General features: G+C 40.8%; 1 protein-coding gene across 1 annotated transcript; it reads left to right on the top strand.

The window, feature by feature from the left end:
* Nucleotides 1-1,219: 1,219 nt before the first annotated feature.
* Nucleotides 1,220-8,012, top strand: LOC118943913 (dorsal root ganglia homeobox protein-like). The gene is made up of 6 exons (XM_036960825.2): nucleotides 1,220-1,326; nucleotides 2,062-2,165; nucleotides 2,603-2,704; nucleotides 4,987-5,162; nucleotides 5,678-5,790; nucleotides 7,508-8,012. The coding sequence occupies exons 1-6, from the start codon at nucleotides 1,269-1,271 to the stop codon at nucleotides 7,912-7,914; spliced, it is 960 nt and encodes a 319-aa protein (XP_036816720.1). The 5' UTR covers nucleotides 1,220-1,268; the 3' UTR covers nucleotides 7,915-8,012.
* Nucleotides 8,013-11,275: the final 3,263 nt, after the last annotated feature.

The following is an 11,275-nucleotide window of genomic DNA, read 5'->3' as shown; positions in this document are numbered from 1 at the left end:
TAACGAGCAGACAATCTAAAACCCAACATAGAAGCAACCAAATAAAGAAGTGCACCGGCTGTGTGTATGTGTGTGTTTATGGTCAGGGAATAACCACTGGTATAACAGCAGAGTAATCTGTAGGGGGAAAATATTTAAATTTTCAGATAGGCTACCTGGGAGAGTTGTTTCCCACCTGGGTCGGCCCCTGACGTACGCACACGCACGCACACGCACGCACACACACACACACACACACACACACACACACACACACACACACACACACACACACACACACACACACACACACACACACACACACACACCGAGATGGTCCCACTCACAGTGAGAAGACAAAGCCACGGTAATCCGATTAGAACCAATTAGGCGTGAGATTCTAAAGGCAGCAAGAGCTGAAGCCTCAAAACACTGTAGACATCTGGGCACTCCCAGAGAGAGAGGGAGAGCGAGAGAGAGAGGTAGAGTAAAAGGAAAAGGAAGATGAACTCAGAGAGGGATGTTGAGGGGGAAAGAGGGGAGTGAGTAATAACGAGAGTGATAGAGGTTGTAGAGATAGTGGGACAGAGAGAGAGACTGTGACTGGAACTGGAACTGCCGGTTCCTGAGACAAACAGGAAACTTATCGCGCCCTCTCAGCATCCTCTCCTCCTCGCTCCCTGGACCAGCGCAAGACAAATACTCAGCAGGTATATCAGACAACGGGAATATCTATCAGATAGGCCTATCTACCATTTTCTATTATAGATAGGCTACATCTTTATTATATAATTTACAATAATTGATATTACTTTTATTGCAAGAGGCAACTGGGCATTATTTCTGATTTGTCTCTTTAAAACATTTGGTGAGTGCTGCCCTGTCTTATCCTAATGGACTATATTGATGAAGATTATTCTCAGCAAATAACTTTGGAGTGAGCACATGGCTTTCTTGTTATGTGATGTTTTATTCCAATGTTTTATAGCCTAATGGCATGGTTTGTTTACTTATTTTTATAGTTGGTTTATTTGAGTGAAGAGCAGGGAGTTTTGTGGAGTTTCTTTAGTTGATCTACTTTGTCATTTGTAATATCAACACTATAATAATTTCACTGATTACGCCGTTTGACTAATGTCAAATACCCATACAGACAACTTGGACACATCTGGACCCGCAATTATCTGATCTGCAACTGAAATTATTTGGTTTATTTTCAGATTTCTCCATGACATCAGGCTTTTGTCCACACAGAACCACAGATAAACGAAGCCACCTAGAAAACCATAATGTTTTACTTCCACTGTCCCCCTCAGATGGATGGAGAATGTTGTCGGACTAATACATGTAAGTAGGCTAAACTATAGCCTAAAATGCAGCAACTTTTGTCTGAGTCGCCATAGATAAGCTAGAACGTGTTGACAGTGGTTTTATCTGGGAAAAGCAGGCTTATAACTACTTCAGTCTATAACTTCTCTATCTTTGCAATCAAGTTTAAATATCTGTAGCCTTAATGCTACCACTGAATAGGCTGTAAGAAGAGTGGTTTAAGTTGCATGACTCTGCAATCATCTGAATAACATATTTGTATCACTATATTTCAACGTGGTAAATAAAGTGTGTGTGTGTGTGTGTGTGTGTGTGTGTGTGTGTGTATGTGTGTGTGTGTGTGTGTGTGTGTGTGTGTGTGTGTGTGTGTGTGTGTGTGTGTGTGCGTGTGTGTGCGTGTGTGTATGTATATATATATATATATATATATATATATATATATATATATATATATATAGCCCCGGGGCTGAGGCAGGTGTGTTGTCCCGTCTGCAGCCACATGTTTTAGTGTCTCTCAGACCGGGACATCAATGTTTTCATGGCTCTAATAACATGAATACACTAGATCATAGTTCGTTTCATTGGGCCATCCTATTTACTCACATCCTAAAAATAATCAACTGCTTAATTAGTATTTTGTTAATTTAAGTGTGTCAGGTTTTAAGTGCAAACAAACAAAAATATATTACATTTGTTTATACCGACAAGTATTTTTATTGGAACATTTCTTAGATGATGTTGTTATGTTTCCAGTGAACACCAACGGGTTTGCCAACCATTCGTCAGCAGATGATTTTGACGATGGCTTTCTTCGGAGAAAACAGCGTAGAAATAGAACAACATTTACACTGCAACAGGTAGCAACCAATTATAACACTCTGGACTGCTTAGAAATGTAACTCTGTAGACTACATTGTTATAACGAACTGTGTGAACAAAACCATGTGTCAAGCTAGCTAGGCTACACACATTTAATTTTCCATAATAATGTTGATAACGATTATTATGATGATGCTTAACATTATTTCCACCATAAAAATAAAATGTATCACTTCCTTATTGCTTTCAGTTATTTTAGTTAATAGCATTTTGTTAGCATTTTGCCTAGTTAGGCTAGTCATCTTTTGCCTCTAAAAGTAGGCTAGACTACTTACAAAAACAGACATTTTGTAGATTTTGTAGATTTCGTTCAAAAACCATCACACCAAAATATACAATTGTGTGTAGTATTATGAATATGAATAATAAACTCGCATAACATTAAAACAGCATATTACATTTTCCCCTTTCTCAGTTGGAGGCTTTGGAGGCTGTGTTCACGCAGACTCACTACCCCGATGTTTTCACACGCGAGGAACTGGCCATGAAGATCAACCTGACTGAGGCACGTGTCCAGGTGAGCACACACACAAGGCACTCTGTCATTGTCTTGATACGCCTTAATAATGTATCCACTTCGATCTAAAGTCCCTTGTTTTGGGGACCTGCATGGTTCTGGTACCAGTTCCGACCGACATTTTCACTTATAAATCAATCTGTGGACACCATAAAGGTGTAGGTAGACAAGCTAAAGCTCTGTGAGATGTTCACAGCTATGGGGGTAGATGTTTTGATCAAGAAATACTTTTTCTCTAACAATAAATATACAAATATGTATTTTACAGTTTTTTGGAAGGTGAAATTATAGTTAATCATTTTATAAATGTATTATATTATATTTAGAACAGAAATAAGTCATTTGAAGTCTTATTCGTACAGTTTTGTTGAACAGGAAATACATCATAAAATATTTCATATTTTCATATTTTTATCAAATATGTACTGTGTACTTGAGTTTGTGTCCCCAAAAGTGACTACACACTGGCAATGTATAACTATTTTTTACCAGAAAGGTGGGATTTTAACCTTTCTTGGAGTATGCAGCATTACTAGTTATTGTTTATGGCCCTCTAATGATAAATTATTACTTTTGGGGATTAAGTAGATTACATTTTCGATTACATTTAGTTACATTTAAGACGTTTTAATAACATCAACATATTGGTGAATATGAGATTAAGTTGATTAATCGGTCATTCATAATTAACCAGCGATAATGTTCTTCACTAATTTGTCGACATCTCAAAGGCTAACAAAAAAGACATCCTCCATGTGTGTCCATTTCCATGGCTCGTAAAAAAAGAAGCATAAGTGATGCTTTTAAAGACAGCAGTAGATAAACATTTTAAGACAGCATTAAGGATGTGCACGCTCGCAGCCACACACACGCACATACACAAACACACCTTAACATTATTTAAAAATGTGTCCATTTATATTCTGCCCCTGCCCTCCACATATGCGTGGTTATAAACTTGTTCAGTTGTAATTGAATTCAGTGTGTCCTGTATGTAATTCCATGCATTCCTGATTTGCTTTTGGGGTTTGTTGTGAGCGCAGATCTAATTGTAGGAAATATAATAGTTAGGCTTTGCTTCCCCTGGGTCATCTTACTATCGCTTAAAGCCGACAGCGCGCTGCATAATAGAATCCCGAGCTGTAAATTAGGGATTGTAAATAAATTATTCTGTTCTAATCCGATTACAGCATTCTTATTATTAAATCTGAACATGAATCGGATGCAGCATACAGGGACATTATTATTAGAAAATAAATGTCCTTTCTGTTGTAGTGTTGGATGGCTTGTCTTTATGTGCATGTCAATGGATTTCCCCCCTCCTTAAAGCAGCAGCCAAATGGAGATTAATGTAGCAATTACCGGCCATTCAGAGGGACGGGATCACGACTCTTAGCTGTAAGGTGCTGTAAGGTGCAGGGGTGAGATAGTAGTCTCACAATGACAGCAAGCCGCCATATTGTTGTCCTGTCACTAAACCAAACTGTTGTCCTTTTCTTTTATGTCGACTGAATGCGATTAGTTTTGTTTGGATGCTGACATCACATCATTGTACCTCGGCTCGTCACACAATAGTGACTGTTCTGTCCCGCGTGCAGGTTGCATGCAGTCGTTCCGATTCGCACTCCCGTCCAACCCATTCCATTCACACACAACATGATTAATGCTTGCGCGAGCGCCGTCTTAATCAAATCTGATGTTGTCAAACAATCACTAAATAGGGGAATAAACGACTTAATCACAGTTCTCTCACTCAGGCACCCGACTGTTATTGGGAAGTCATTAAAATATGATAATGAAAAATTGCTCAATTAAATGTTGTTATAGGAAATGACCTTCATTCAATTAGGATATAGTATGGCAGTATGTATCGGGCTGGAGACTATGGGTGGGTGAAGTTTGGGAGAAGTTGCAGTGCAAAGTCATTCAGGCAGAGAGCTTTAGTCCAACACACACACACACATGCACACACATGCACACAAACACAGGGACTTCTATACCTTTATATTATCATGAAACAAAAATGACATTTTTTTTTATACATTGGATAATAAGATAGTTAAATCACCATATTTCAGTGCAGAGACATGATTCATGAAATCTGTCAATTTTCTGACCGACTGTATCATACCTTCCACTCCTGGGTCTCTTTTGAAAATTGATTTTATCTCGATGAGACTATACAACAAGTCAACATACAAAAGCAGGTATTCATTAGACTACTTTAAATTGCACAAAGGAGAGAGCAACATTTCGTTTTTTCCTCCTCTCCTCCTGTATAGGTGTGGTTCCAGAATCGTAGGGCCAAGTGGAGGAAGACTCAGAGAGGGAGTACAGACCCCGACGGAGGTAAGGAGCAGATTAACGAGGGAGGCACTCCTCCGTCCAGGAGTCTGAACTCCCAGTCTCCTGTGGACCAGAGCAGGAAACAGAAGGAACCTCTGGAGATGCAGCAGAGGTGAGAGAACAGGGATTGGGACATAGATGGGGACAGGGATGAGTTTCTGGGGAGTGTTCCCCTTCAGAGTTAGGCCTCTTCTCCCATTACAAGTTTTTACCAGTGGCCAGTGACGTTGACACTGTTCACTGTCATGGGGTATTGAATGCCTGAATTTGGGGATTCTTATTTAGCCACTGTCCATGGTGATGAAATCTCACTCTCCCTGTGGCCAGTAATGTTGCATCTGTACCTCATGGCAGCTGTCCACTGTTACTTGGTGCTGAACAACAGATCACAGCAGTCTGAGTGTGCAGCTGTCCATGGTGCTGAAATTGCAGATCACATTTATTTGCTTGTTGTTTACATCGGACCTTCCACACATGATTAATTCACCACAAATGGTAACCCACTCATCTTCCCCTGCTCTCTCCTCCTCACTCCTCTTCACTTTCTTTCAGTTGCAGGATAACCATAATCTCTTATCTCTGCTCTGAGTCATTTTAAACTAAGCTCAAACCTCTCTCTCCCCCCAGTATAAACCGAGCAGTAGGTTCTGGTGGGCCGTTCTTCCCATCCTGTCTACCAGGGACCCTCCTGAACTCAGCCACCTATGCCCAGGCGCTGTCGCATGTTGCCACAATGAAGGGTACGCAAGATTCAGAACGTAGCACAGTGTTGCATTGTTGTTTTTCATCACAAAATGGGCAGCTCCTTTTATATACGCTGCGGCATTCAACATACTTTTGTACTACCTGAAATTTGAGATGCTCCATATCATTCCTTCCGCAGCTGTGGGTGCAGTGTTGTCGCTTGATTCCTTGATCTGATCTATGGGCTATATAGGCTATTCATCAAAGTAGGGTATTTTGCATTGATAACCAAATGTAATCTCAGCAACTGTTCAAACAGTAAACCAAACAACAAGAATCCACCCAAAAAACGAGTTTGTTTAGAAGTAATAACTGGTTATTCCAGGCTATTGTGAAATGGTAGAACCTAATATAGCCAACTAGCTAGACGTGCTTTTTTCTCTGTGAACTAAACACGATGACACTCTATTTTGAGCCGATATTGGAATGAATACACAAGCAGCATATCAAACTGGGATAATGTTTTACACTAAACCGTCAATATAATACATAATATATGACCAAAAGTATGTGGAAACCTATTCGTTGAACATCTCATTCCAAAATAATGGGCAGTCCTCGCTTTGTGCACGGTTGAATTGTCATGCTGGAACAGGAAAGGGCCTTCCCAAAACTGTTGCCACGAAGTTGGAAGTACAGAATCATCTAGAATGTCATTGTATGATGAAGCGTTAAGATTTCCCTTCACTGGAACTAAGGGGCCTAGCCCGAACCATGAAAAACAGCTCCAGAACATTATTCCTCCTCCACCAAACTTTACAGTTGGCACTATGCATTCGGCAGGTAGCGTTCTCCTGGCATCCGCCTAACCCAGATTAATCTGTCGGACTGCCAGATGGTGAAGTGTGAGTCCAATGGCGGGGAGCTTTACACCAATCAAGCCGACGCTTGTCATTGCGCATGGTGATCTTAGGCTTATGTGAAGCTGCTCGGCCATGGAAACCCATTTCATGAAGCTCCAGACGAACAGTTATTGTGCTTACATTGCTTCCAGAGGCAGTTTGGAACTTGGTAGTGAGTGTTGCAACTGAGGACAGCCGATTTCTACAAGTTATGCAGCACTCTGCGGTCCCGTTCTTTGAGCTGGTGTGGCCTACCACTTCGTGGCTCAGCCAGTGTTGCTTCTAGACGTTTCTGCTTCACAATAACAGCACTTAAAGTTGACCAGCACAGTTCCAGCTAGGCAGAAATTTGACGCACTGACTTGTTTGAAAGGTGGTATCCTTTGACAATGCCACGTTGAAAGTCACTGAGCTATTCAGTAAGACCATTCTCCTGCCAATGTTTGTGTATGGAGATTACATGGCTGTGTGCTAGATTTTATACACATGTCAGCAACGGGTGTGGCTGAAATAGCTGAATCCACAAATATGAAGGGGTGTCCACATTGTTGTATATATAGTGTATATATATATATCTGCATGTAGATCGACGGAGAGAAGCTTGTAGTAACCTTAACAGTTAACACAACGAATGATAAGAGGAGAGAAGGAGGCAGGTGATGGTGATGATGATGATGGTGGTGGTAATGATAGACATACCCTACTGTATTTGTAAGAAACCCTAAAACAATTTCCTGACCCAGACCTGTGTGTTTATTTATTTGTATGTATGTGTGTGTGTGTGTGTGTGTGTGTGTGTGTGTGTGTGTGTGTGTGTGTGTGTGTGTGTGTGTGTGTGTGTGTGTGTGTGTGTGTGTGTGTGTATAACCAGGAGGTGGTCTGTGCTCTTGCTGTGTTCCTGATCCCATGGGCCTGTCCTTCTTGCCCCCCTACGGTTGTCAGGGTAACCGTACAGCCAGCGTGGCAGCCCTGCGGATGAAGGCCCGTGAGCACTCCGAGGCCGTCCTGCAGTCAGCCAACCTGCTGGGGAATGGCCATGGGCATGGCGCTGGAGTAGGAGGCCTGCCCAGGGTCGTGGTATCCGGGGATGGGTTGAAAAGGCCCAGGATGGAACCTGCCCTGGGAGTCATATCTGGATCAGTGTCTGGTGTTTCTGAAGCCGTAGGGGGAGGAGCAGGGGGCGGACTTACTCTCAGCCCAGGCTCCAAGGCCCCGACTCAGGGTAGAGGGTCTGACATGCACCCCCTCTGCCCCAAGGAACCACTGGAGAAAAAGTGAGTGTGTGTGTCTGTGTTCGCTGCCAAGAGGAAACAGACGTACGGACAGTGAGGATGTACAGACAGACGTACGGACTGGGACTTTAACTCCTGTAGTGTGACTGTGCCTGTTGTTATGACCTCTTTCCCTCTCCCTACTCCCCCTAAAGCACAAATATGGACCTATTCCTACTGTAACAGGGTGAGGAGTGGGTGCCCAGATATCATACTATATGGATTTAACTATCAAGATATTTATTTGATTGTGATTTATTTATTGTGGGTGAATATTGCTGAATGCCGTGGGCTGTTGCTGAACCTTTATAATGGACTCTATATGGGCTCTTTGTAAGGGATAACTTGAATACATTGTGTGTGTGTTTGTGTATGTGTGTGTTTGTGTGCGTGTGCTTGTGTGTGTGCGTGTGTGAACAGAGACCCTGGCTGATGTGAATCTGAGGCATTTCTCTTTCTCTCTCACCTTGGCTACACACTCCTCCTTGTGTATTATTAGAGTATTGTGTTACAGAACGTCACCAGACAATGTAACATATTATGTTTGTGTTCTTATGACCACATGTAAAACACAATGTGAAATATTGACGATTCCATTGTTTCACTGGAGCTATGGTCATTTATTGTTCAGGTTTTTAGGCTAGCGACCAGAGAGAACTACAACTCATTATTTATTTATCTTGTTTAACTGATAGAGACAGTGCACATGAATCAACATATACATTTTCACATCAGTTGAAGCTGATGTTGCTTCGTTGTCCCTTGGCTAATATATATGATACAACAGTTGTGTCGATATCAGGGCTGTTGCTAATATTTCTTCAGTCTGTTAGCACTTCTGTAGTGTTAATAGCGTTAGCCGAACCCAGATCACTTTAGTCCTGTTGTCTAAAACAATTAAAGATGTATTCTCTCCTGTTGCCTCCCGCCACAGCCATCTGCTCCTATCCATTATTCATCAGCTTCCCTTAAAGCTGGAGAGACGAGAGCGATCATTGTTCTTATTATTTATTTACTTTTAGGAACGCCAACGCCACTCACTGCTTTTCTTTTCTCTCTCTCTCCCTCTCTCACTCTCTGTCTCTTACTGCCTCTCTCTAGCCTTCTCCACCTCTCCCTCTCTCTCACATGGCTCCCCCTCTCTCTCTCCCTCTCTCTCACATGCCTCCCCTCTCTCTCTCCCTCTCTCTCACATGCCTTCCCCTCTCTCTCTCTCTCTCTCACTCTCTCATGAGATGCATCGCCAGGTTTCAATAACCCATTGAACATGATACATGCTAATCATTCATGCCTAAATGTATATTTACAAAACACTTTTTTAAATACCCAGAGCCTCCTTCATGGTTCATCAGCAATTGCTTATTAATTAATGAATGAATCCTTTTATTTATTTATTTTATTTTGTACTTTTCCCCAGATCAGATTGAGAATATTTAACCGCAGCGAGAGAGAGCACATAGAGACCAGAACTTAGTCTGATTCAATTTGCGTCCTTTTCATGAAATCACTTTGTTAGTCAATAACACAATTAAGCAAACTACACACAAAATAGCATTAATAATTGATGGTGAATTGAGTATTACCACAAAGTACTGGGTTAATAATTAATTGTGAAGGAGACACCCTGGTGACATGGAGGAGGGAGATAATGTCAGAAGGCCAGGATGGAGCACTCACACTTTTATTTTCTCTCTCTATTCCTCTCTCTCCTCTCATTCTGTATCTCCCTTTCTACCCCTCTCTCTATTTCCCCCTGTATCTTTCTTTCATCTCTCTCTCTTTCTCTCTTGTCTTTCACACTGAAATCGACTGCATGCTGTGCATAGTTCATATATATTAATAAAGTGAAGATTTAATTGAATCTTTGAGTCATTGAGTTATATTGTTAATGTGTTTGTATGAGCAATAATTCTCTCTGGCTTATTTTGTTTTACACTTTGTAAACAAAACAAAACAAGTAAAACCTCATATGAAACAAAGATCCATGCATGTATTTTGTTGAGTGTGCATTATTATACTCTAAAATGTGTATACTATTGTGATGCTTCTATTCAAAACTTTAGACCAGTGATTGTGTTTTCCAATCTAAACTAAGTAGCAATGTAACTCATGTAACATTGACATGCTGGCCAGATTTATACAGTAAGGACAGGCGAGTTTATTTGTATTTTTGCATTACTCCAGTCATTGTAGCACATATTGTTCAAAATATCTACTATCCAATCAAGCCCAATCAAGGATGACTTGATTAATCATATCATACAATGGTAATATGTAAATGTATGTGTTTGAAAAATGACATAGCAGCAAATTATAATATTGTGTAAACTTATTATAACAATGGTTATATTATGCATACTTATTATACCAATACTTATTATAACAAATGTACACTGCTTCCGAAAATGGAACATTTATTGTATCATGTGGCTGACATTGACATACGGTCTAAAACTCACAAAAGATTCAGACAAACCATTTAAATCCCTCCAAATTGAATACAGTGGTTTTGGAATTGAATCATTAAAAAAAAGGATTCCGGTCTTATAACGGTTCCGATCATCATAAGTTCTGTATAGCACTCATAATTCACTGCTTTAATGTGCCATAAACAAGTCAAGTTGCTGTTAACATCCCCGCTGTGCATATGGCATCTGTGATAATTCTGTCACCTAAAATAAGTCCTGCAGCAGTTTGTGGAGCATTGTTATAATAAATGAACTGGAGCGCAGCCGGAAACACAAACTGACAGAATGAATACAGAGGCCAGGCATTCTACTCTGTTCTACACAGCCATTCTATTGTAGCAGTAATGAAAACATTATGCTGAGATACAGAAAGAGAGAGAGATGTCCTGGACCAGGGGCACTTCACACAAAGAGACAACCAGCAGGATGAAGTCAAACCTGGACACTCCTCATCAGAGGTCAGTTTTATGTTTTCCATCCCTAATGGTCAGGGATTTGGGGAAGGGTATTAAAGATGGTCCTAGATCTGTGCCTAAGAGCTAACTTCTACTCAGCGGCAGAGAGAAACAGTGCAGACAGTGTTCAAAACAAATCAAATGTTATTTGTCACATGCACCAAATACAACAGGTCACCTTACAGTGAAATACATACTAACCAACAATGTGGTTTTAAGAAAATACAAAAAAAAAAAAGGTAAGAGATAAGAATAACAAATAATTAAAGAGCAGCAGTAAATAAGAATAGCGGGGCAATATGCAGGGGGTACAGGTACAGAGTCAATGTGCAGGGGCACCTGTGTCGAGGTAATTGAGGTAATATGTACATGTAGGTAAAGTTAAACTCACTATGCATATGTAATAACAGAGAGTAGCAGCAGCGTAGAAGAGCGGGGGGGGGGG

This window comes from Oncorhynchus mykiss, chromosome 23, assembly GCF_057628025.1.
Source record: "Oncorhynchus mykiss isolate SJ-2025 chromosome 23, ASM5762802v1, whole genome shotgun sequence".
Taxonomy (NCBI): domain Eukaryota; kingdom Metazoa; phylum Chordata; class Actinopteri; order Salmoniformes; family Salmonidae; genus Oncorhynchus; species Oncorhynchus mykiss.
Note: the sequence above shows the minus strand (reverse complement) of the source record. Positions and strands in the feature narration are given on the sequence as shown.